The 27,309-nt window shown below is 40.9% G+C and overlaps 1 protein-coding gene across 5 annotated transcripts; it reads left to right on the top strand.

The window, feature by feature from the left end:
• Positions 1-52: 52 nt before the first annotated feature.
• GART (phosphoribosylglycinamide formyltransferase, phosphoribosylglycinamide synthetase, phosphoribosylaminoimidazole synthetase) lies at positions 53-27,309 on the top strand. 5 transcript variants are annotated; one of them, XM_086413837.1, is made up of 23 exons: positions 53-217; positions 504-601; positions 3,701-3,886; positions 4,966-5,061; positions 5,536-5,710; positions 8,955-9,066; positions 10,036-10,104; positions 10,609-10,734; positions 11,811-11,898; positions 12,459-12,544; positions 12,709-12,877; positions 15,837-16,068; positions 17,954-18,048; positions 18,343-18,452; positions 18,795-18,993; positions 20,031-20,282; positions 20,575-20,727; positions 22,731-22,937; positions 24,024-24,161; positions 25,155-25,285; positions 25,527-25,668; positions 26,326-26,441; positions 26,524-27,309. In XM_086413837.1, exons 3-23 carry the CDS (start codon positions 3,742-3,744, stop codon positions 26,713-26,715), a joined length of 3,033 nt encoding a protein of 1,010 aa, XP_086269963.1. In that variant the 5' UTR covers positions 53-217; positions 504-601; positions 3,701-3,741; the 3' UTR covers positions 26,716-27,309. The 5 variants fall into 5 exon arrangements, with proteins under 5 accessions (XP_086269963.1, XP_086269965.1, XP_086269966.1 ...); XM_086413839.1 differs by having other exon boundaries at positions 61-217; positions 3,734-3,886; XM_086413840.1 differs by having other exon boundaries at positions 86-238; positions 3,734-3,886.

The raw sequence follows: 27,309 nt of genomic DNA, 5'->3' as shown, positions 1-27,309 counted from the left end.
CAGCGGCCAATTCCGTCTCTCGCCGTCCTGATTGGCTCCTGTGGGAGAGCCCAGACCGGCACGCTCCGCCTCCGAACCTATCAGTGAGCACGGCCCCTCTCTCCTTCGCTGTTTCTGAGCGTCTAGGGTAGAGCTGCTGACGTTTGCGCCGCGCACGACTGTGTCCGCCATGTTAGTGACTGACGCAGGCGCCATTACAGGAGAAGTCTCTCTCGAGGTGGCTGTGTCAGCTTCAGTTGTCAGTCTTCACCAGCGTTCGTGGGGGAGGGGGCGTTTAAGAGGCTTATTTTAGTCACTAACTACCCGAGATTAAATTCCGTGAGGAAAGGGAGCGGGAAGGGCAACAGGGTGCTCCAACATGTCTTCCGCGTTTCGGCAGGGGAGATCCCTCCGGGAAAGCATATTATCAGCGCCTGCCCACCGTACGAAGAATAACGTTTTCATCCCCCCATCTCTCTCCCATGGCATCCTATAATCAGCTTTTTTTTCCCCCTCCATTTTAGCATTGGGTCAGAGGTCACGAGCCAGCTGAGCTCAAACCCTGGTGCATTGTAATCTCGTCAGGAGCCAGGCGCGTCACGAGACTTTTGCACAGTAGCCGGTCAGTTCTGATTCCTAAGCAACACACAAGCAGCTGAACATGGGTTTAGCATTTTGGCGCTCCCCACCCTCAGAGCTCAGGAGGTTCTGGAGGGGGAGAATAGATTTTACGTGGCACCTGGTACCACAAAATTAAACACTGTAAACGAGTAAGGCTTAAGAGATTTGCTCGGGAGGGGAGGTTCAGGCCGCGCCCGAGAGCGAGAGGGAATCGTTCTTGATTACCACGGGGTGGGGACCACGGGCCGCGCCAGCCAATGGGGAGGCGAAGCCAGTCGAGGGCGGGATGGGAGGGGTGTGCGCGCCGGGTTCCGCGCGCCCAACTTCCGGCGCGCGTGGCGTGCGTTCCGATCCAGAGCGCTCGGCGAAGGTCTACGCGCGGGCCCCAAGGTCCCCCCTGGATCGCCGGGTGAGTTTCCTATGCCTCTCAGTAAAGTTGCTTTACGGTTTGGTTTGGCGGATTTACTCTCAGGCATGAGATGAAACTATCTGAACTGGTTTGGCTGTAGGAATTTTCATCTCGTTTCCACATACCATGGGTGAAGGTTGGGCATGTGCTTTTTCAGTTTTAACTGAGGTTTACAACGGGTCTGTCATTTCCTCTGCTTTAGGTGTCAGGGCCCTTTTTGTACCTTTATGCTTTTTTTTATGTCATGCACCAGAATTGCATATTTTCTTGTTAATTCCGTCCTTTGTCTCTAGCAAGTTACTTAATCCCATTTTGCAGTTGGTTTCTATGTTGTGTTATTCACCAAGTCTTTTGAAATGGCTTTTCTCTGTTATGTTATCCATTTAGACGACTGAGGCCCAAGAAGGTTAAGTCCCTCCAGGTTTCCCAGCTAGTAAGTCTTAACCCAGTCCCAGGTCTTCTGACTGAAGGGCTCCTAGCCTCTCCTGGATGTACATTCCCTCAGTCTTGAGTCCTAAAACTATTTCAGAGATCTATGGCGATAATCCTCTCACTGCCCCTGTAATTCACACTAATGTCTTCTCTAGATTTAAAGGTATATTTATTTCAAATATTTCAATACACATGGCAACTCTATGTTTTCATTAACCATTTTCCTTTCTGAGATAACTTAGTAAATGTTTTTCTTCTTCATATTTTCAATTGTATCTGAAGCAAAATTGCTTCTGTTGGAATCTCACCCTCTGATCTGTGTGACCTGCAGCAAGTTTCTTAACCTAACTGAACCTCAGATATGTTTATCAGAAAAGTGGATAGTAATCCTATCTGCCTCATAGAATTTTAAAATTAAAAGCTTTTAGAGTAGCATCTGGCAAGAAGTGCTCAAGAAGTGTTTTTATATTATCAATTTAGATTTTTCTTTAAATATGTATTCCTAGTATTTCATAAGTAACTGATTTCAGTTTTTCCTGTTACCAGTTTGCATTCTAATTAGATGTCTTCTGAAAATTAGTAAATGAATATGACAAATATGACAGATTATTCACTCTTTTGGCTTTCTAGAATTTCTATCCCTGAAGCATCAGTTTAGACAAAAGTAATCAAATGTAGCATGTTAGCATTCTTTTACTACTGAGTGTATGCACTTGTAATAATTACTTAAAAATAAATGGCATTTCAATTCTTACTATGCCTCATAAGGCACATTCTTAATTCCACCTTGTAAGATGCATAGAAATTGAATTGCAGACAGTAAGAGCTTAACCAAGGTCACATGCTAACTTGAGCGGAGAGATAGTTACCCATCCTGCTCAGCATCAGATGCCAGAACTAAGTGAGAGGTGTTTAAATTTGATTTTTGCCTTCTCCACCAATTTCCTTTGGGAGGAGGGGGCTGCTGCATCCCATGGGCTTAGCTGCCCTTTGGCACGTGGGATCTTCCGTTCCCCAACCAGGAATGGAACGCACATCCCCTGCATTGGAAGGCAGATTTTTAACCACTGGACCACCAGGGAAGTCCCTTTGCCAGCATATTGCACTTAAAAAAAAAGATTTATTTACTTATTTGTATTTTTGGCTGCACTGGATCTTTTTTGCTTTTGCTTTCTCTAGTTGCAGAGAGCAGGGTCTACTCTTTGTTGTAGTGCATGGGCCTTTCATCATGGTGGCTTCCCTTGTTTTGGAGCAGGGGCTCTAGGGTGAGGGGGCCCAGAAGTGCTCCCAGGCTCTAGGATGCTAGCTCAGTAGTTGTGACACACATACAACCAATGCTCCAAGGCATGTGGGATCTTCCCATACTAGGGATCCAACCTGTGTCTCCTGCATTGGCAGGTAGAGTCTTTACCGCTACACCACCAGGGAAGCCCTGCACCAGCTTCTTAAATGGGGATCAGCAGACTATAGCTCTTGGTACCAATCCTTCCTACTACCTGTTTTTGTACAGCTCACTAAATAAGAATAATTTTTATGTTGTTAAATGGTGGCGGGGCGGGGGGGGTGAGGAAAATGATATTTCTATGACAGTTATGCAAAATTCAAATTGCTATGTCCATAAATAAAGTTTTATTGAAACCTAGCCACACTTAATTCTTTATAAACCTCTTACAGCTTCTTGTTGCTTAGAGCAGAAATAGGCAAACTATGACTACAGCCCATGCCTGTTTTGTATAAGTTTTTGCTGAGCATAGCCAGGCCACATTTGTCTCTTGTCCAAGGCTGCTCTTTGTGCTACAATGGCAAAGTTCAGTAATTGCAACAGAGACTATATGGCCATCAGAATTTATTTATTTATTTGGCTGCATTGGGTCTTCTTTGTGGTGCACAGGCTTCTCTCTAGCTGTGGCACTCAGCTGCAGCACAGTAGTATATTGTGCACGCCAGCTACACGGCATGTGGTGTCTTAGTTCCCTGGCCAGGAATCAAACCCATGTCGCCTGCATTGGAAGATGGATTCTTAACCACTGGAACAACATTAAGACTCATTTTTAACTGAGGTTTGATGGTTATTAAATCTTCTAAAAGTGAAGCTCTAGAAAGGGTGATTGTTCGTAGTTTTTGCTTTTTTTTAAATCAAGCTCTCTAGGCCAGTCTGCCTTATTTCTAAAGTACCACGCTAATCCTTAAGAGTACAGTCATATTTCTTAAATTATGAATCCCAGTTTAAAACGGTCAACTGTGGTTTTCTTTCTGCAGCTTTCATCTTCCTGCTGCATTCCTGCTTTGCAGATAGCGCAATGGCAGCCCGAGTACTTGTCATTGGCAATGGAGGACGAGAACACACGCTGGCCTGGAAACTTGCACAGTCTACTCATGTCAAACAAGTGTTGGTTACCCCAGGAAATGCAGGCACTGCCTGCTCTGAGAAGATTTCAAATACTGGTAATGACTTTTTTTAAGTAAAAGTGAACAATTATAAATGATAAACTGTCAACCACATCTGTTCTTTGTAATAGTCAATTGCTGTTCAGATTTGAATGCTTTGCTTAACCCAAAAATGTATGTGGTAATTTGAATAGTTGCCATATGTTATAAATTTAAGGTATCCTGTTGTTCAGAGTATAGCACTTCCTTACCTTAAATTAGTTTAAACCTTTAAAACATGTCTAATAAGAAAGTCACAAAGCAGTACCTAATACAGATTCAAGGTGTTTGGCTATGTATTTTGGGGAATGAAAAATTGTGCAGAGTAATTTGAGACTTCAACCAGATTAGGAATGGTGGCCCAGATACAGTGAAGTGGAAGAGTGCCTATAAAACCAGCTCATGCTCAGTATGTGGTTGATCCCAGTACTACTTAGAACTTCGTCGAGAAAGATTTACCTCATTGGTAGGTTGGGAAAGTGAGGAAGGTCATAAAATCACCGTTCTATTCTTAGCTTAAACATCTTTGCACAAAGAGCCCCTGCCTGGCTGAGTTAGAAATAGCCTCCCAATTTACTTCACATCAGATTTGCCTAACTTTATTAGTTTGCTTGGATAGTCGTAACCCAGTATTCCCATAGTGAAATAAAAGCATCCTAAGTGTAGGGACCCTATTTGTGTGTATGTCTTAACTCAGTGACTAGGACAGTTATCTAGCACATAGTAATTTTTAGTAAATCTTGAATGAAAGACATTTAAAAGGCCAGTTTCTGAGTATATTCTCTGATACACTGTTTTGTTTATAATCAACACTAGTGATATGAACGCTACAGTCAGGAGAGTACAGCTCTTGGGAAACTTCCTCAATTCTCTGTCACTGTAGTGATAACAGAGAATTCAGCTTTGTTGGTTAGCCTAATGTACTCTGCTCTGAATTTCTCATGGTGAAACTCTCCTGCAACACTAAAAGAAAATCATCAATTGATTGGCATACCAGAGTATAGTACTTAAACTTCAGCAAGACACTTACTTATTATACCTTAAACAAAGTATGTTTATATAAACAAGATGGGTTTGTTTCTTTTCTCTTTTCACAGACATCTCAATCAGTGATCATACTGCCCTTGCGCAGTTCTGCAAAGATGAGAAAATTGAATTCGTAGTTGTTGGACCAGAGGCACCTCTAGCTGCTGGTAAAGTTCATTTCTATTTATTGTTACGATTTATACTGTGCCAACAGGAGCTTGGAGATCATCTAATCTCATACATTTTACAGATGAGGTTTCCTAATACATTACCTTGGGAAAAGTTGTCACTCTCTTGAAATTTATGGATTCTAGGATTTTTTTCCTCCGAAGAATTACTACTCTGGATAATATAAATAATAATATGATTAAATTTGAATGAGAGATCAAATTTGCAGCCATGAGAAATATTTTCTTTTTATTCTGCTCTATCCATATATTTGAATATCACATAAATTTTTGTTGTACTTGACTCATGTGTAAATAGCATTTTGTTATATCCTGTAGAAAGCAAGAAAAATGTTCATGTTTCCTATTCTCTGCCATCTGCCTTATCTCAGTGTAGATTTAGTCTAATCCTAATGCTTCAGAATGAAAAGGCCCTGCACAGACCTGACTAAGGCTGCTTATTTTCATCACTAGGAATTGTTGGGAACCTGAACTCTGTGGGAGTTCGGTGCTTTGGCCCCACAGCACAAGCAGCTCAGTTAGAGTCCAGCAAGAGATTTGCCAAAGAGTTTATGGACCGACATGGAATCTCAACTGCAAGATGGAGAGCTTTCACTAAACCTAAAGAAGCCTGTGACTTCATTATGAGGTAGATAGAAGACAGCCTGTGAAGGGCAGTTATCTTGTTATCTTATTATGATATTGGAATGTATGAGTCACTGTTACAAGTTTATAGTAAGGTAATTCTAGGGGAAAACTCATAGAATATAGATTGCCTTTTTCCAACATCAAAATAAAATGAGATTCACTCTTGTGGCCTTGCAGAAGGATAAGCTTTTTAACAATTCTGCTGAATAGTTTATAGGGGGAAAGGATACATTTGGTTCTGTAGTCATGCACTGTTAGCCAAATTGACATAGTGGCATCTTACAACGTTGGAGAAGGCAATGGCACCCCACTCCAGTACTCTTGCCTGGAAAATCCCATGGACGGAGGAGCCTGGTAGGCTGCAATCCGTGGAGTCGCTAGGAGTCAGACACGACTGAGCGACTTCGCTTTCACTTTTCACTTTCCTGCATTGAAGAAGGAAATGGCAACCCACACCAGTGTTCTTGCCTGGAGAATCCCAGGGACAGGGGAGCCTGGTGGGCTGCCATCTATTGGGTCACACAGAGTTGGACACAACTGAAGCGACTTAGCAGCAGCAGCATCTTACAACATAAAGGGTATGGATTTTTTTTTCATAGCTAGAGAGAAGAATCATCACTTGGCCTTCTGCCACCACTGTTCAATCCTAAATCTTGAAATTAAACATCCTGTTCTTTATTCTATGGAAAATAATGAGCAATAAGTGAATGTTCGAAGATACATGCCTTTGCCTTTTTTTTGTTGACACATCTAGCTACTTGGTATGTTTTTGTGTTCAGTTCAGTTGCTCAGTCATGTCCAACTCTTTGCAACCCCGTGAACTGCAGCACGGCAGGCCTCCCTGTCCATCACCAACTCCCAGAGTTTACTCATACTCATGTTCGTTGAGTTGGTGATGCCATCCAACCACCTCATCCCCTGTCAACCCCTTCTCCTCCCGCCTTCATTTTCCCAGCATCAGAGTCTTTTCAAATGAGTCAGTTCTTTGCATCAGGTGCCCCAAGTATTGGAGTTTCAGCTTCAACATCAGTTCTTCCAGTGAACATTCAGGACTGATTTCCTTTAGGATTGACTAGTTGGATTTCCTTGCAGTCCAAGGGACTCTCAAGAGTCTTCTCCAACACTACAGCTCAAAAGCATCAATTCTTTGGCGCTCAGCTTTCTCTGCAGTCCAACTCTCATATCCATGACCACTGGAAAAACCATAGCCTTGACTAGATGGACCTTTGTTGGCAAAGTAACATCTCTGCTTTTTAATATGCTGTCTAGGTTGATCATAACTTTTCTTCCAAGGAGCCAGCGTCTTTTAATTTCATGGCTGTGGTCACTATCTGCAGTGATTTTGGAGCCCAAGAAAATAAAGTCTGTCCCTGTTTCTGGTGTTTCCCATCTATTTGCCATGAAGTGATGGGACCAAATGCCATGATCTTTTTCTGAATGCTGAGTTTTAAGCCAACTTTTTCACTCTCCTCTTTCACTTTTCATTAAGAGGCTTTTTAGTTCTTCGCTTTCTGCCATAAGGATGGTATCATCTCCTTGTCTGAGGTTATTGATATTTCTTCCAGCAATCTTGATTCCAGCTTGTGCTTCATCCAGCCCAGTGTTTCTCATGATTTACTCTGCATATAAGTTAAATAAGCAGGGCAACAATATACAGCCTTGTTGTACTCTTTTCCCGATTTGGAACCAGTCTGTTGTTCCATATCCACTTTATAATTGTTGCTTCCTGACCTGCACAGAAGTTTCTCAAGAGGCAGGTTGGGTGGTCTGGTATTCCCATCTCTTTCAGAATTTTCCACAGTTTGTTGTGATCTGCACACTCAAAGGCTTTGGCATAGTCAATAAAGCAAACGTTTTTCTGGAACTCTCTGGCTTTTTCAGTGATCCAGCAAATGTTGGCAATTTGATCTCTGGTTCCTCTGCCTTTTCTAAATCCAGCTTGAACATCTAGAAGTTCACAGTTCACCTACTGTTGAAGCCTGGCTTGGAGAATTTTGAGCATTACTTTGCTAGCGTGTGAGATGAGTGCAATTGTGTGGTAGTTTGCACATTCTTTGGCATTGCCTTTCTTTGGGATTTGGATGGAAACTGATCTTTTCGAGTTCTTTGGCCACTGCAGAGTTTTCCAAATTTGCTGGCATATTGAGTCCAGAACTTTGACAGCATCATCTTTCAAGATTTGGAATAGCTTAACTGGAATTCCATCACCTCTACTAGTTTTATTCATAATGATGCTTCCTAAGACCCACTTGACTTTGCATTCCAGGATGTCTGGCTCTAGGTGAGTGATGACACCATCGTGATTATCTGGGTCGTGAAGATCTTTTTTGTGTAGTTCTTTTGCGTATTCTTGCCACCTCTTCTTAATATCTTCTGCTTCTGTTAGGTCCATACCATTTCTGTCCTTTATTGTGCCCACCTTTACATGAAATGTTCCTTAGTATCTCTAATTTTCTTGAAGAGATCTCTAGTCTTTCCCATTCTATTGTTTTCCTCTATTTCTTTGCATTGATCAGTGAGGAAGGCTTATGTCTCCTTGCTGTTCTTTGGAACTCTGCATTCAAGTGGGTATATCTTTCCTTTTCTCTTTTGCCTTTCGCTTCTCTTTTCAGGCCTCCTCAGACAACCATTTTGCCTTTTTGCATTTCTTTTTCTTGGGGATGGTCTTGATCCCTGCCTCCTGTACAATGTCACGAACCTCCTATCCATAGTTTTCGTTGTAGTTATTCTTATTTATTCTTTATTCTACATTGAAGTTTATCGTTTTCTAGTAGCCAGATTCCTTGGACGTAACAATGTAGTTACTTTCTGTAAGTCTCCTGGATCTCCAGGTCTACTCAACAGAAAAAACTACCAACAACAGTTTCTTACGTGTACTTGGAGCAGTTATGTATCCGTGCTTATATTGGTCCATGATTCACTACTTTGTATCTTAAAGATCTTTCCTTATCCATGCTATACTGCTGCTATTTCTTCTCCCAAAGATTTGTTGGTATGCTCTCAGGGTAGGTGAGAAAAGCAAAATCGTATGTAACGTCTGATCACAGGCAACTACAGAGGAATACAGAAGAAAAGAATCCTGATAAGAGGTGCATCAAAATGGTGTTAGCTGTTTTTTTAGTTGTTTTTAGTTTCTTTCTGCTTTTTAGTTGTTGCTATAGCATATCATCACAAAATCTGAAAGTATTTTAAACTTTTGAATCGTAAGGATTTACTGAATACTGAAACTTCCTCTGTCTTCACAGTGCAGACTTCCCTGCTTTGGTTGTGAAGGCCAGTGGTCTTGCAGCTGGGAAAGGGGTAATTGTTGCCAGGAGCAAAGAGGAGGCCTGTGAAGCTGTCAGAGAGATTATGCAGGTAAGTTGATCCTTTTGAAAAACTTTCATAATTTTCTAGTCACACTGGATAACTACTCCCAATTTTTCAAATACTTACAAATTCTTATCCTCAAGATGAGGGAAATGGGTAGTAGTTACTGTTTATAATACTATGTATTATAATCCATCTCTGTAAAAACAAGTATCTGTTCTTGGAGTCTCAAGTCTAAGAAAAGTGAAACAATGTTAATATATATTGCTTTTTATTTTAATATATTTTGCTTTTTTTTAATGAAAAAAAAGTATTTTTGGCTGTGCTGGGTCTCACTGCCATGCACAGGCTTTGACGGCAGGCTGACAGGTGGCCACTCCTCACAGTGGTGCCCCGGCTTCTCACTGCGGTGGCCTCTCCTGCTGCGGAGTGCAGACTCCAGGCACATGGGCTTCAGCAGTTGCAGCACACAGGCTCAGTAGTTATGCACGGGGGACTTAGCTACTCTGCATCATGCAGAACTCTCCGAGACCAGGTATTGAACTCGGGACCCCCATACTGGCAAGTGGATTCCCAATCACTGGACCACCAGGGAAGCCCCTAATGTTTTGCTTTTATGATCCATCTTGGTTGTTTTGGGTTTCTCCATCTTTTGGAAATCTGCTTTCACAGACACTACGGTATAATTACTATAACCAAATATAATTGTAATCGGAAATAAGAGTGAAGAAGTGATGATGAAAACATCTGTTTTTCTGTTGCCTTACTGAACCTGGAAAGGAGGCTACCCAGGAGGGTTCTAATGATGTATTCATTTCTTCTGTACTAGTGCTAACTCTACATCACTGCCACTTTAAAAATAGGAGACATTCATATGTTCCTATGCGGCTTTCAGAAAGGGAAAGAGAAATTATAAACTAGTGCATTGGTTCATTATACAAATGGTGCAAAATGAAGCAGCTGATTAAATAAGTAATGAAAGCTTATAGTTTCTCTTTGTATTTTATCTCCAATAAGGGTAAAGCTTTCGGAGAAGCAGGAGAAACAGTTGTCATTGAAGAACTTCTTGAAGGAGAAGAGGTGTCTGTATGTATATCCATCTTTTGAACTTGTATAGAGTATACACTGTGTTATCTGATCTATGATCCCCAAAAAAGGCTTGATTTGTTCTGGTTGCTTCAACCAAGAGCATAAACTGAGCAATACAAAGGAATTTGTATGTGTTTAGTATTTTGGATACAAATGAAAAAGTAATTTATCTTCTTTTAATCACCCCTAGTGTATCAGTAGGGGAACTGGACTTATATCACACATTATCTAAAGAGGGGGAAGGTTGAACTCTTTTACTTTAGGGAGTAGCTTGACCTGCCCCTTGACCAACCTAGCTCAAAAATTATAGATCCTTCCGAATTGAATATACAAAATCTTTTGATACTTGATCTAGGAAAGTTATTTATGTTTTAAATCATTTTACTTAAAAAAAAAAAATCTAACTGGAGTTAAGGTATGTATAGTTCTGCTTATGAAATTTTTTTTTTTTTTTAACTTTTTGGCATGGAAGGTTAAGTGGACTGTTTGTTTTTTCTGCAGTGTCTGTGCTTCACTGATGGACGGACTGTGGCCCCCATGCCCCCAGCACAGGACCATAAGCGATTGCTGGAGGGCGATGAGGGCCCCAACACGGGAGGAATGGGAGCCTATTGTCCAGCCCCTCAGGTAGCCATCATTTGGTCTTTGCAAAGAACTCTTTGACATTTTTACTTTTTCAAGTTTGTTTTTGTTTTTTTCCTGTAAATGACATTACGAATCAGCAAATTGGTTTTCCTGATAAATGAAAAATATCTTTTATGGCCTCACTTTGGGACTAAACTTTTCTAAAAGCCTTTGTGAAACTTAACTTTGTGGATTAAACAGATCCTTCCAGCCCCTCCTTTCTACACCCTGTTTTTACCCCTTGAGCCAGTTATAATCTGGAATTAATTATGCATCTTTTGGATATCCAGGGCCCAACAATAAGTGCTTAGTAAGAGTGGGTGTGTTACATCAAGAAGCAAGTCAGACTATCATTTCTTCTTCTCTTTCTACTATAATGGATAAAGTATGTTTCCACACAATTCCTGGACAGTTTTATGAAAAATCTGCATTGCTGCTGCTGCTAAGTTGGTTCAGTCGTGTCCGACTCTGTGCGACCCTATAGACGGCAGCCCACCAGGCTCCCCCGTCCCTGGGATTCTCCAGGCAAGAACACTGGAGTGGGTTGCCATTTCCTTCTCCAGTACATGAAAGTGAAAAGTGAAAGTGAAGTCGCTCAGTCGTGTCTGCCTCTTAGCGACCCCATGGATTGCAGCCTTCCAGGCTCCTCCGTCCATGTGATTTTCCAGGCAAGAGTACGGGAGTGGGGTGCCATTGCCTTCTCCAAAATCTGCATTGAGTATATTATAAATAGCACTTAAAAAAATAGCACTTAGAAACTCTCATTTCCTTTCACTGATGATAGTTAAAATTGTGCTGATAACATGGTGCCCTTTCGATATTTTTCTTAACTAAAAGATTAAAAAACAAACATGGTTTACTTTAGACTCTGTATTAAAACTACCATTTGGTGAAAATGATTTTAATATAAGAACTAACTCTAGCTCTAATTTTTGTAATTTTATAAACTCTAGATTTTCAACTTACAGGCTTATGAGGTATGCAGACTATATTGGAAGTATACAAAGGAGCCTCAATGTGGGTGAGGACTTTTTTAGTTTAATACCAATTACATTTAAATATTTCTCTGTATTCCCCAGGTTTCTAAGGATTTGTTGCTAAAAATTAAAAATAATATTCTTCAGAGGACAGTGGATGGCATGCAGGAGGAGGGTATGCCATACACAGGTAAGCACATGGATGTCATTGTGGACATGATTCATGGAGGAAGTTTACAGCATTTTCTCTTTTTTTTAAACGACTTTTTTATTGACCATTGTTGTAACATTGGTTATGGTCATTCCAAAACCTTGAGTCTATATTCTAAATTTCATAGTCAAAATACCTGCCGCCGCCGCTGCCACTAAGTCGCTTCAGTCGTGTCCAACTCTGTGTGACCCCATAGATGGCAGCCCACCAGGCTCTGCCATCCCTGGGATTCTCCAGGCAAGAACACTGGAGTGGATTGCCATTTCCTTCTCCAGTGCATGAAAGTGAAAAGTGAAAGTGAAGTTGCCCAGTCGTGTCTGACTCTTAGCCATTTCCTTCTCCAATGCATGAAAGTGAAAAGTGAAAGTGAAGTTGCCCAGTCGTGTCTGACTCTTAGCGACCCCATGGACTGCAGCCTACCAGGCTCCTCCATCCATGGGATTTTCCAGGCAAGAGTACTGGAGTGGGGTGCCATTGCCTTCTCCGAGTCACAGTACAGTGTCTGCATTAACGATTTTTTTTTTTCTTTTTTAATGAAGGTGTCCTCTATGCTGGTATAATGCTGACCAAGAACGGCCCCAAAGTTCTGGAATTTAATTGCCGTTTCGGTGATCCAGAGTGCCAAGTGAGTAAAAAAAGATGCGTGCTATTTTAATCTTAGGATTTTTCAGCCTTGAAATAATTATTACCTTTGAGAAATACAATGCAAATTCTGATATTTCAGTGAATAAAATGTCCCAGGAGAATTGAAATTTCTCTCAGTTGTCATACTGATTGTGTTTTTTCCAGGTGATCCTCCCACTTCTTAAAAGTGATCTTTATGAAGTGATTCAGTCTATCTTAGATGGCTTGCTCTGCACTTCTCTGCCTGTTTGGCTGGACAACTGTGCTGCCGTAACTGTGGTCATGGCAAGTAAAGGTTATCCGGGAGACTACACCAAGGGTGTAGAGATAACAGGTGAACATCAGGGAATGCAAGGTTGGGAGACAATGTGAACAGTACCGCAGTAGGCCTTTGTCCCATGGAAAGCTCCCTGTAAGGGTGTGAGGCCATCAGTATCTTTTCAGGGGTTCTTAACATAACTCTGTTGCTTATTGCTTGGATATGGGTGTCCAGATACCTAAAATTGCTGTATTTAGGAACTGCTATCCATTTCCCTTTCTGCACAATGAAGACTTAAGTGGGCCTAGCCAAGTTTACGGAGAATCACCCAGTCCTGCCTTTCTTGTCCATCCTCTGAGAGCCAGTAAGATAATAGGAATATATGAGTCAGAGGAACATAAGTTTAAACTACATAGGTTCAGTTCAGTTCATTCGCTCAGTGTTGTCCAACTCTTTGCAACCCCTTGAACCGCAGCACGCCTGGCCTCCCTGTCCACCACCAACTTGCAGAGTTTACCCAAACTCATGTCCATTGAGTCAGTGATGCCATCCAACCATCTCATCCTCTATCATCCCCTTCTGCCTTCAATCTTAGGGTCTTTTCAAATGAGTCAGCTCTTTGCATGAGGTGGCCAAAGTATTGGAGTTTCAGCTTCAACATCAGTCCTTCCAATGAATATTCAGGACTGATTTCCTTTAGGATGGACTGGTTGGATTTCCTTGCAGTCCAAGGGACTCTCAAGAGTCTTTTCCAACACTACAGTTCAAAAACATCAATTGTTTGGTGCTCAGCTTTCTTTATAGTCCAACTCTCACATCCATATGTGACTACTGGAAAAACCATAGCCTTGACTAGATGGACCTTTGTTGACAAAGTAATGTCTCTGCTTTTTAATATGCTGTATCAAGGATGTTGTAAATTTGAAATATAAATTTCAGATTTCAGGATATGATCTCTGATCACAGATTAACCCCTCCCCCAGTTTGCAGTATACCCATAGTCACTTTGATGGCAGAATTAAAGTAGTTTCAGAACTATAGCCTTCTCTTTTGTTTCTCTTTATAGGAGGTGAGGCATCTATCAGTAGTTAAATGATTGTAACCAATTTATATATAACTCAGTGTTTTGTTTTGTTTGTTTGTTTGTTTTTTTAACTCAGTGTTTTAAAATGGTAAATAAGTTCCAGACACCCTATTTACTGTCTTACCCAGACAGGAAGTCCATTGCCCTATGAATACCACACATGGTAACTGGGCAGTTAGGAACTGATTGCCTTTTAAAACAAAGAAAGGGAAGGAATAGAATCAAGATCATTGTATTGGTAAAATTTCCCTAAAGTTTTAGTGACAAGTGTAATAGTTTCTGATGCCCCAATATTGGATGCTACTGATACCACCAGGTCAGGCAGCAACAGTTAGAACTGGACATTGAACAACAGACTGGTTCCAAATAGGAAAAGGAGTATATCAAGGCTGTATATTGTCACCCTGCTTATTTAACTTCTATGCAGAGTACATCATGAGAAACGCTGGGCTGGAAGAAGCACAAGCTGGAATCAAGATTGCTGGGAGAAATTATCAATAACCTCACATATGCAGACACCACCACCCTTATGGCAGAAAGTGAAGAGGAACTAAAGAGCCTCTAGATGAAATTGAAAGAGGAGACTGACAAAGTTGGCTTAAAGCTCCACATTCAGAAAACTAAGATCATGGCATCTGGTCCCATCACTTCATGGCAAATAGATGGAGAAATACTGGAAACAGTGTCAGACTTCATTTTTTGGGGCTCCAAAATCACTGCAGATGGTGATTGCAGCCATGAAATTAAAAGACGCTTACTCCTTGGAAGGGAAGGTTATGACCAACCTAGATAGCATATTTAAAAGCAGAGACATTACTTTCCAACAAAGGTCCGTCTAGTCAAGGCTTATAGATGTGACAGTGAGATGGTGAAGAAAGCTGAGCCCCTAAGAATTGATGCTTTTGAACTGTGGTGTTGGAGAAGACTCTTGAGAGTCCCTTGGACTGCAAGATCCAACTAGTCCATCCTAAAGGATGTTCATTGGAAGGACTGATGCTAAAGCTGAAACTCCAGTACTTTGGAGTTGTGCAAAGAGTTGACTCATTGGAAAAGACCCTAATGTTGGGAAGGATTGGGGGCAGGAGGAGAAGGGGACAACAGAGGATGAGATGGATGGATGACATCACCAACTCGGTGGACATGGGTTTGGGTAAACTCCAGGAGTCGGTGATGGACAGGGAGGCTTGGCATGCTGTGATTCATGGGGTCGCAAAGAGCGGGACACGACTGAGCGACTGAACTTAACTGATACCACCAAATATTTGGGTATCTATGACTAAATGCCCCTATCTTATAGAAACACCAAGACAAGATACAATATTATAAACCACTGTACTTCAATTTTTAAAAAAAACTTTTTTTTTAATTGATACAGAAAAAATTTAACATTACCAAATACAGTGCTAAAGAGAAAAGGAAAAGGACAAACTGAGGATATAAAAATTTTTTTTAATCAAGAGGTTATCTTTGTATGAATTGCCCACTGCATAATTTAGAAAATATAGTTTAATAATATTTAAAAAGGAAAAGCAACCTTATCTAGTTGGCTGTGGTAAAGCAAAAAAATTCTTTTACTCTAAAGTAAAAAGTGATCAGGATTTATTCATTGATGTTTAAGTTTTTTACTTTTCAGGAGAAAATAACTGACTTCTAGTACCAAACTTTTCAGAGCTTGCCTTTTTTTTTCCCTTTATTGAAATAATCATTTTTACATGAGATCTATGATAAAAAGCTTTAGTGTAATACAGTTGTCACCCTAGAGCAGAACAGGCTGTTGTTAGGAGGAAGGTTCGATTTACTGTTATATCACATAATTCCTTTCTGTTAGGATTCTTGTGAAGATTCATTTAAATGAAATAAAGATTTTACTTTTAAAAAACCCTCTCGAATAAGCCACAGTGTATAATATTATTACTGTAATTGGTGTATCAAATATGCTTTCTCTTACAGGGTTTCCTGAGGCTCAGGCTTTAGGACTGGAGGTGTTCCAAGCAGGCACTGCCCTAAAAGATGGCAAGGTGGTGACTAACGGGGGCAGGGTCCTTACTGTCACGGCCATCAGGGAAAATCTCATCTCAGCTCTTGAAGAAGCCAGGAAAGGACTTGCCGCCATAAAGTTTGAGGGAGCTGTTTATAGGAAAGACATCGGCTTTCGAGCCATAGCTTTCCTCCAGCAGCCCAGGTAAACTTGTGACCCAGGTGATCATAGCACAGCTTTAGAACTGGCAGAGATGGTGATGTAGAAAACTCCACTGAACCTGAACTAAGGCATTCTGTATTTTGAACTCTGAAACTGGTCCAGTTTTGATTTGCATTTAGTTTGAATCAAAAGTATTAGTTATATTCAAATGAAATGGAAAAAACTTCGTGGTAGCTCATATTTGAAATGTGCTGTTAAAAGGTTTTTTTCACATTCTACATTTTAGGTGTATGCAATAAGCTGTCAATTATTCAAGAAAAATAGGGGAAGGGATTTTTATTCCTTGATTTATCATATATTTACATATTACTGTTATATATCTTAGTTATCCTGATTTTGTCAAAAGAATTTGAGATGTAAATATTGGTTATCTTTACAGCTTTGATTATACTATAAATTTTACCACTTCATTTGGTCATTGCATTTATATTACTGAAGTGTATTTATAACTTCACTTATTGTCATATATAGCTATTCCTTTGTAAAATATCAATAAACTATTAACTGCTGATGTGGGTGTCTTGATCTTATCACAGTATGTTCATTGAGTTCATGTATGAGAAATACTTGTTTTAGGACAAAATGCGAGTAACATGCTAAAATTTTGTTTTTTTAACTTTTAAAATGAGTAGATTCTGGGCTTTCCTTCGTGGTCCAGCAGTTGAGAAGTCACCTTCCAGTGCAGGAGGGTGTACAGGGTTGATCCCTGATCAGGAAGCCAAGACCCCACATGCCTTGTGGCCAAAAAACAAAAAAAACAGAAGCAGTATTGTAACAAATTCAATAATGACTTTAAAAATAATCCACATTTAAAAAAAAGAAATTAGATCCTATTGAAATTTCTAATCAGTAGAACTTCATTTCCTATCCTAGTGTGACCCTGGACTGCCAACTTTTTTGTAGTTAGCCGCCAAAAGTCTCAAATCTGTTTGTTCCCTGGCATCTTGTTTCTAATAAAACTAGAGGTATTTCTTTCGATATCCCTGAATCCCACTAGGCCAGTGTTGTTTTTGTAAGGCTAGACCACCAAAGTCACAGTGCCATTTAACATGACTGGGCTTCCCCCATGGCTCAGTGGGTAGAAAATCTGCCTACAGTGCAGGAGACATAGAAGACACTTTCAATCCCTGGGTCAGGAAGATCCTCTGGAGAAGGAAGTGGCAACCCACTCTAGTGTTTTTGCCTGGAGAATTCCACGGACAGAGGAGCCTAGTGGGCTACAGTCCATGGTGTTGCAAAGAGTCAGACAGGACTGAGCAAATGAGCACTAAATGGAATGCTCTAGCTTGTTGGCACTATTACAAAGATGGAAATGATGCATTGAATATCATTACCTGGTTTCGGTGGGGTTTTGGTGTGGGGGTTTTTTTTTTTGTTTTTTTTTTTTTTGTTTTTTTTTGAGTTTTTAAAATCATTTCTTATAGTCTTTATAAGAAAACTGATACAGTTCTCTATTACTGCAGTAAGAGCTCAGTTTCATTATTAAGGGATTTCTTTCTAGAGTTCTTACCATCATAATTTTCACTTTTTTGACTCAGTTTTGGTACTCTTTCCTTCCCATACCAAAATTGAATGGAGAAAGGTTGTGGCCAAATGTTGATATATTTACCTGCCTCTGACAGGTACTTCTGGAAGAAATAGATAATAGTTAGAGAAGTAGTTCCAAATAGTGATTATCAACTGGGGAGGTTGTTTAAACATATTTCAATTCCTAGGACCTGCCCTAGACCAGCCAAATTAAAATCTCTGGATGGGGCCAAGTACATTAGGGGATCTGAAAAATGCCTAATGAATATCTTCTGCTTTAAATAATTTAAGGTTAAAATTTTCCCTGGTGATGTCTTAGTTTATTTTTTGAACTTTTTAGGGGCCTGACTTACAAGGAATCTGGGGTAGACATTGCAGCTGGTAATACGCTGGTCCAGAAAATTAAACCTTTAGCGAAGGCCACCTCCAGACCAGGTAAGTCAGATCCTGTCCTTTGCTAGTTCATCAACCATGACAAACATTGTATATTGATTTGGGGCTTCGTAGTTAACTGAAGAAAATGTTCCAGACTAATGCCAAGTTGCTGTAAGTCTTGTCCTCTTTAAGCCAAACTCATAGTCTTCTGCTTTCTTACCTCTAATAGTAGGGAAAGCATTTCATATCCCTAATCTTAAACTCAAAAGGATGTGTCTGCCCCTTCAATATCTGCTTTCTTGATCAGTCCTTTGCTGTTGAAATGCAGCAAGAAACAAATTTTCTCTCCAATAGGCTGTGATGTTGATCTTGGAGGTTTTGCTGGTCTTTTTGATTTGAAAGCAGCTGGTTTCACTGATCCTCTTCTGGCTTGTGGAACAGATGGCGTTGGGACGAAACTGAAGGTAATCAGACACTTATGTGAGTAAAGGCCTTTTGTGAAAGATATGAATTTACTGTGTATCAAATATCTTTCTCCTCTTGACATATATGCACTAAAGAGAACCATACCAAATATTGTTTTGCTACAATGGCTACATGTTTCTAATAACGCAGTGTCTTTGAGAGTATATCTGGGACAAAAGAGAATAATTTTGGACCAAGTAGCTTATCAAAATTTAGTGTTCTTTTGTCTTTAGGTGTTCACAGCACTAGCCAAAAGTCATTATTTGTTAGCCTTCTCTGATAATTGACAAAATACAGTTTGGAACTTACTGTCTAATGCGGATGTTTATACCCTTCGGTAGATTGCCCAGCAGTGCAGTAAACATGACACCATTGGTCAGGATTTGGTTGCGATGTGTGTAAATGACATTCTGGCACAAGGAGCAGAGCCCCTCTTTTTCCTCGATTACTTTTCCTGTGGAAAACTTGACCTCCGTACTACTGAAGCTGTTATCACTGGGATCGCCAAAGCTTGTAAAAAGGCTGGATGTGCTCTCCTCGGTATGCACTTCCATTTTAATCACGCACCCTCACCGCGTTTCAGCCCTGCGTATAAGCCTGATTGGTGACTAGTATAGCCAGCAAGACAAACTGTGCCACACGATGAGGCAAACAAAATACAGACAGCACCAGCTAAGGAAAATTTAAACCTCGGTGCCCCCAAACCCTCCCCTCGAGGGTCAGACTCACACTTCAACACCATCAGCCAGGGCTTGTCTTCCCCCCCTGACCCTTGGCCCCTGTTTGACTCCCATGTCTCTCAGTGGCCTCCCGGACAGACAGGGCAGGGACTTGTTTCCTCCTCACGGCCCTGCAGCAGAGGCAGGTCAGTTCCTGGCATTCTGACTCTTTAATTTAAGCCTTCATTTCCCACAGAAATGACACTAAGGATAAAATGTACCCAAGGTTTATAGAACTATTGCAGGAGTACATACGTGAGGGTTTTAACAAGATAAATTTTTAGGTTGACCAGAGAACAAAACTACCTTTTTTACATCCCCATTTCTGTGGACAGGCCTATCCCAAAAGCCAAAATTGCCTTTCAACCATCTTTTAGAACCGTTCCTGATTTAAATCTGCCTGCCTAGACCCTGTCTTTATGGGATATGGTGGTAATGTGAACTTGATGTTTTAGGCCAGGGCATTTAGAGTTAGGCAGACCTGATTAAATCACTCTTCTAAGCCTGTACCATTATTGGAACATGAGGTGATTGTAAAGATCAAATGTAGGTGAAAGCATTTCTGAAACTAAACTGCTAGAGAAATGGCGTTACGTCCGACTGAGCATTCATTCTGTAATAATAACAATGTTTGGAGGCTATATTCACCCTTTGTGGAAATTAGTGCTATTTCCCCTGAAATCATGGTTGGTTGAGAGTTCTGTTAGACGGCCCTTAGAGAACATTTTACTGAATGTTTGCAGAATACAGCTTCCATTTAATTGTCCTTTTGAAGAGTAGCTGGTGTCAGTCACTACTTCCTAGACAGGTGTATAAACATTCAGTGATTTCTTTGTTCTTGTTTTCTCTTCCTGCCAGGAGGTGAAACGGCAGAGATGCCTGACATGTACCCTCCTGGAGAATATGATCTAGCTGGTTTTGCCGTTGGTGCCATGGAGCGGGATCAGAAACTTCCTCAACTGGAAAGAATCACGGAAGGAGACGCTGTTATTGGAATCGCTTCATCTGGTCTTCACAGCAACGGATTCAGCCTTGTGAGGAAAATTGTAGCAAAATCTTCTCTCGAGTACTCTTCTCCAGCACCTGGTGGCTGTGGTGACCAGACCTTAGGTACACAAGCTCACGTTTAAACTCTCCTACTTGGAAATGTCTGAGCAGCCGGTCACTAGGGTTAGGCTGATTTCGTTACTTAAAGTACTCTTAATACTAAGAATATTAAGTACTAAAGTACTCTTAATACTAAGTACTCTTAATACTTAGGCTGTGGTTTGGCTGCTTAGACATTATAGAACAGGTGTATCTGGCAGGGTCACAGTCCTCCTCTGTTTCAGAATTATTTTTTATGTATGCTTTGGTTTCATTTCATAGACTTAAGTTTTTATCTTATCTTCCCAACATACAGGTGACTTACTTCTAACCCCAACCAAAATCTACAGCCGCTCACTGTTACCTGTCCTGCGTTCAGGACGTGTTAAGGCCGTTGCACATATTACTGGTGGAGGATTACTGGAAAACATCCCCAGAGTCCTCCCTCAGAAATTGGGGGTGAATTTAGGTAAGATCACTAAAAGGAAATTTTGCTCAGAAAACTATTAGAAGAAAAAATACATTATGGAAGGAAACTCTTTGGGTAGTTTAAATACATATAGGATTATACCCAGAAATTATTCATCATTTGGACTTCTTGTGGAAAAAATAGAACTGACCCTTTACCATATCTTTTCACTTCATTGGCCATGTTTATAAGGCATAGACCAAGTGAAGTTGCTCAGTCATGTCTGACTCTTTGCGACTGCATGGACTGTAGCCTACCACGCTCCTCCGTCCATGGGATTTTCCAGGCAAGGGTGGGTTGCCATTTCCTTCTCCAGGGGATCTTCCCCACCCAGGGATCGAACCCAGGTTTCCTGCATTGTAGGCAGATGCTTTACCGTCTGAGCCATAAGGGAAGTCCTACATATAAGGCATACTACTACTAAGTCACTTCAGTCATGTCCGACTCTGTGTGACCCCATAGACGGCAGCCCACCAGGCTCCCCCCTCCCTGGGACTCTCCAGGCAAGAACACTGGAGTGGGTTGCCGTTTCCTTCTCCAATGCATGAAAGTGAAAAGTGAAAGGGAAGTCGCTCAGTCGTGTCCGACTCTTCACGACCCCATGGACTGCAGCCTACCAGGCTCCTTCGCCCATGGGATTTTCCAGGCAAGAGTACTGGAGTGGGATGCCATTGCCTTCTCCCACATATAAGGCATACAGCCCTGTAATTGACTTATATCAGATGAAATTTTCTAAGCAGATTCTCCAGAGGGTTGGTAAGCTTAAGCTCTGTCAAGATAGAATCAGGAACTTGCTGGGAGGGAAAGGGAAGTGGTAGTTATTAAATAGTCCATGTGCGGGATAAAGAGGACCCAAACCAAAGCATTGTGAAGAGAGACAGAAGAATCATTGTGTACTTAGCATGAAAAAAGAAGTCCCAGGTTTCTGGTTTAGTGGGTGCATAGGTGGGAACATGCATAGAAAGGAGAAGAGTAGATTTGAATAGAGAATGAGAATGCAGTGTTTTAAGTCTTTGACATGTTCATTGCAGTATTTCTGTGGGAAGTTAAAACAGTCTGAATCAGGGAGTAAACCATGTGAACGTATCAATTCCAAGCAAGGTTTTCAACATGACACTGGTTAGCAATGTCAAAAAGCAACTTGAGAGGGTAGATTCCACCCCCCAGATTATTGGCACAAGGGATGATAGCAGAGATACAGAGACAATAAGTGAAGATTGCTGTTTCAAGAAACTTATTGGTTGGGAATTCCCTGGTGATCCAGTGGTTATGAGTCAGCACTTCACTGTGGTGGCCTCATTTCAGTCCCTGGTCCAGGAACTCAGATCCTGCAAGCCATGCAGTGGGGCCAAAAAAAAAAAAGTTTTTAAACAGACCTAAGTCTAGCTTGTTTGTTGTTTTTGTTTTATTTTTTGGCCCCACTGCACAATTTGCGTGATCTTAGTTCCTTTAACAGGAATTGAACCTGGCACGTCCTAATCACTGGACTGACAGGGGGTTCCCTAAATTTTAAAATAAATGCAGAGGGGCAGAGTATTGCTCTTAAACTTTCTATATAGCATAAGTTTTCTACAGTAGTAGCTGTATTTCCTCTAAGTCTGTATATAAGCCACTAGTTTTGCATCAAACTTAGGGTGTGTTTTGGTCATCGCTAAGACCCAACTAGACATTCTCAGAGGATAGTATGCCAGCCTTTACTGGAATTCAGCCCCATTAGAGCATCTCTTTCATCAGGGAATTTCTAAGGATCTAGTTAGTTAATGCAGCACAAAACTAATTGAGCAAAAATTTGCTCAATTGTGAATATTGGCCAAGTGTGACACAAAAGTGTTCTTAATGCCTTAGTACAGATGGATCCCCAGAAAGCTTCTGAAAGGCCAGTTAGTAGTTTCTCCTTATATAAAATAGCTGTCCTGGTTTTAATTTCCATAATTTTGTAAATGTGCATGCTTTTATACTTTGGGTCAACAGTAGATTAAGGAACAATTCTTGCCTGTTTTTAGATGCCCAGACCTGGAGGGTCCCCAGGATCTTCTCATGGTTACAGCAGGAAGGCCACCTCTCTGAAGAGGAGATGGCCAGAACATTTAACTGTGGGATTGGGGCTGCCCTCGTGGTATCAGAGGACCTGGTGAAGCAGACTCTGCAGGATATTGAGCAGCACCAGGAAGAAGCCTGCGTGATCGGCAGAGTGGTTGCATGTCCCGAGGGTAACCTCTTCCTTCAGTGGCTCTTAGATCTATAATCTTCAATATAACTGTGCCCTGCCTTAGGAGCTCTGCCTACCCATTGCTATGGCAACTGTCTTTACACAGCTGTCACGTGGAAACATCCCAGCCAGTAATACCACGCGTCTCTTCATTTCTGCCTCAGGGTCTAACCCCTGTGTGTAGCAGTCACACGCACAACCACACCCTGCAGGAAGCAACCCTTGATCAGTGGGGTGAGAGATAATGAGTCAGCACCCACTTGAGAAACAGAAGGAGGGAGCGGTTCTAGGCACAGTCTGTCTACATGCCTCCTTTGAGGGTCCCTAGGATCAAGCCCAAGTTGCCCACTGCAGTGACCAGCTGAATAGCACACTCAGTATAAGAGTCTTCCCCATCACCATCCCCTGTCACTTCCCAGAGCAATCTCTCACGTGAGGAGTTGGGTCAGGCTCTGCTTTGTGGCACAACTCAATTCGAGGAGCAGTGAGCAAGCACCCTGATGAGCCTGTATTACCCGAAACTCTGTTAGAAGCACTAGAAATTGGCAGAATGGCAGAAAACCCATTCAGATTCTCTAACAGAGATGTCAAGACTTGCTAATTTTGCCTTTCATTCCTTTACTGTGTAGGTTTCATTTTCAGGCAGGCTCTCCAAATACCCATAAGATGTCTTGAGCCCACATCCTTCAACTCACATTGCACTAAGAGAGGCCCTCTTTTTCTCAACATCCTGTATCAAACCTTTGAATGGTCTTGCTTGTTCACATGCCTACCCTTGAAGCTGAGAGGTCATAGCACTAGTGTGGATGGAAGATTTACAGGAGAAGGGAGAGAACACTGGCAGGCACTAACATATCCACTTTATCTACAGTGCTGTAGCTTTTAGTTGAAGTGGGCAGTGTCCGCCTTCAGGAAGTTTCTATGAGTGAGTAATGATAAGTAAACAAACTTACTATTTGTTTTAATCGTGCATATTTTGAGAATAAAATAACAGCGTTCTAAAGTGTTTTTAAAACACTTCTCTTTCCATATTACTGTTAATTCAAAGTTGTTCTTGATTTACTTATTGAGTACATTTGCACCAAAGGTTCTCCTCGTGTGAAAGTCGAGCATCTGATTGAAACCATGCAAATAAATGGATCAGTATTGGAGAATGGAACCCTGAGAAATCATTTCTCTGTTCAACCAAAAAAGGCAAGAGTAGCTGTCTTAATTTCTGGGACAGGTGAGACATGGCTCCCTCTTTACTACAGAGCTGTAGATATGCTCTTCGTTTTCTCCTGTTCTTCCCCCTAAAAAAACCTCCAACTGTGAGAACACTGTTAGTAGAATAGGGCTGAGGATTGTTAAGGAATGTTAGCTATTCTGCATCCTCAGTCCTTCCACTTTTCTCAGGCATTTTAGACAGCTTCTAAAGGAAAATTAGAGGGTGTTGGGAAGATGGTTGAAGAGAGAGAAGCTTTTCTAGATAGAATGCAAATTGTAACTTTTCAATTGTAGCTTTATAGTTGAAAAGTCTTAAGACAGTTGAGGCTTTTTTTAATTGTCAACAGTAATTTAGTACAAAATTTTCATTTGCCTCTTGTGGGCAGAGGGGTAAAGTAATAAGAGCATTGTTTTCTCTCATATGGATGGATACAGCACGATTTTTTGGCTTATGGGGTTGAACCCAGGCCTTTGGCAGTAAGTGGACAGAGTCCTGACCGCTGGACCACCCAGCAGTTCCCACCACTGTTTTAAGTGACTTTGCTATGAACATTCTTGTAAATACAGTAGGTTCATAAGTAAATATCAGATTCTTTCTTTAAATTACATTATCAGAAATATAAATGCTTTACAAGTCTATTTTAAGGTTTCAGTATACTTTAGACCCGAGTTGATGGTAAAGCAAAATGATTGTAAGAGGTCAGTCATAGTGGTTTATTCTTCTTGAAAGTGTTCGGGTTTTTTTCTTGTTTAATTAAGCAGCTTGTTCCTCATCCTTCAGTTTTAACATGTGTTGAACTGTTTCTACTGCTATGCTCAATCATATTTTGTGCTTATGTTTTCATGAGATACTAATCCATTATTCCAAGAGGAAGGAAATGTAAAAGCTTCACATATTTTGCTAATCTTTACCAAGACATTTTTATTCAAAAACCTTGACCATTCCCTATTTGAAGTATGTAAACCTTTTAAAGAAGTATGCCTTCACCTGTGTTTTTTTGCCTTTTTTCAGGATCGAACCTCCAAGCTCTCATAGACAGCACTAGGGAGCCAAGTAGCTTGGCACACATTGTCATTGTGATCTCCAACAAAGCTGCAGTGGCTGGCTTAGATAAAGCAGAAAAAGCCGGGATTCCCACGAGAGTAAGTTACTTTGAAAAGTATCTTTACAGATTATTCAAGCTCATAATCTGCCCCTAAATGTTCTTAAGACATCTGGATTTGGGGTAGCTACTAGGCTTGCCTTTCCATTCTGGTTCATTCCTTCATTCTTGATATCACATGTGTCTTCAGATGGTCAATGTAGTCTATTTATAGGTTGGATTTTAAATTATTTTTGGTTAATTTGTTGGAGACAGATGGTACTTACCCATTTCTCTTCTAGGTAATTAATCATAAATTATATAAAAATCGTGCAGCATTTGACACTGCAATTGACGAAGTCCTTGAAGAGTTCTCCACAGACATAGTCTGTCTTGCAGGATTCATGAGAATTTTGTCTGGCCCCTTCGTCAGAAAATGGAATGGTAAGTAAAAAACTGTTTGATACCACATTGAGAAATCAACTGAAAATGACTCTAGGGTGGTTAATTTACCAAACCATTCCAGGCATGAGAGATCTACTATGACATTTTATTTTGACATACATAATAATTGAATTTCCTTTGCCTTTAGCCCGGAGAATGACCCAGTGATGACTTCTTATCCTTCTTCATCAGTTTTCTTTGGTGTGCTATAATTATGTTTTCTAAGATAGCTTAGATTGCTTTCACATTAATACAAATATAATTTCATCTTCTGGATAAATACTGGGAGGAGACTTTTTTCCTTGTTTAGAAGTGTGAACCACTGCCAGAAAATGGCAAAGAAGGTACTATTGTCAGATTTCACAGGATCCGCTGTTAATGTCAAGAGCCCTATAAGCCAGAGTAGACCCCTTCCCATCCAGCTTTGAGTCACTGCTGGCACCTGTTCAGAGTCCCTCATTGTGTCTTCATATGTGCAAGGCAGAAACCTGCTGCTCCCAGGGCCTCCTTGGATGAAAACGGGTATTTCACTTTTCCTCATTTCTGTCTTTGACAATGAAAACACCCAGCCTAGAGAAAGCTTGCTCATGTTGACTCCTGATTCTAGACAGGAAAGTGTATATTCCAGATTCTGACCACATTTTAATTAATTTCCAGGGAAAATGCTCAATATCCACCCATCCTTGCTCCCTTCGTTTAAGGGTTCAAATGCCCATGAACAAGTCCTGGACGCTGGGGTCACAGTCACCGGGTGCACCGTGCACTTTGTAGCTGTGAGTATGGCTCGTGATTAGTATTTGAATGTCAGTTGCACTTGCCAGAGGTAATGTTCAAAACTTCTGCTTTCTTTTCCAGGAAGATGTAGATGCCGGTCAAATTATCTTACAGGAAGCCGTTCCAGTGAAGAGGGGTGACACTGTTGAAACTCTATCTGAGAGAGTAAAATTAGCAGAACATAAAATATTTCCCTCAGCCCTCCAGCTGGTGGCCAGTGGAGCTGTACGGCTTGGAGAAAATGGCAGAATCTGTTGGGTCACAGAGGACTGAAGCGTCATCCCCCGGGAATGGAGACAGCTGAGAGCATTGTAGGTGCTGCAGGGGGACTTTTATCCTGGACTCCACCTAAAAGATGTGTGAGACATCTGTGTGTTGCCTCCAGTGGTCTTTCAGGTTTTACCTGTCTGGGGCCTTCTTGTTCATAATCAAACTAGGCCTTCAGAATTCCTTTTACTTTTAGCCAAGTATTATACCAAAACTTAGTCTTTTCTTTTTCAAAGAGCTAACAAGTCTAAAAAGTTAGTATCTTGTCCTCATATTGTATATCTGTACTAATTTGAATTGAGACTTCTCGAATTATTCTGATCATAAGTTGTTATCATAAAATTTCTGGGTAGTTCCCATTGAGGGATAGTGTTCTCTGTGCTTTGAAGAATCATTACACTTTCCTGTAATAATTGACGATTTCTATAATACCCAGATTTCAGCTTCACAGTTTGGGAGGATACAAGGCAATCTACTCAGACCAGTAAAGCGTTTATTTTTTTTTTTATGTTATTTAATTATTGCAATAGTAATTTTCTGTTTTTCATAACATGTACAGATTCCACAGTGTTATGGATTAAACAGTCTTCTGTCTAAAAA

The sequence above is a fragment of the Bos grunniens genome, chromosome 1 (genome assembly GCF_055505025.1).
Source record: "Bos grunniens cultivar Pamir isolate PY7600 chromosome 1, Bosgru_T2T1.0, whole genome shotgun sequence".
Classification (NCBI taxonomy): domain Eukaryota; kingdom Metazoa; phylum Chordata; class Mammalia; order Artiodactyla; family Bovidae; genus Bos; species Bos grunniens.
The sequence above is the reverse complement of the archived record's forward strand: the minus strand, read 5'-3'. Positions and strand labels throughout refer to the sequence as shown.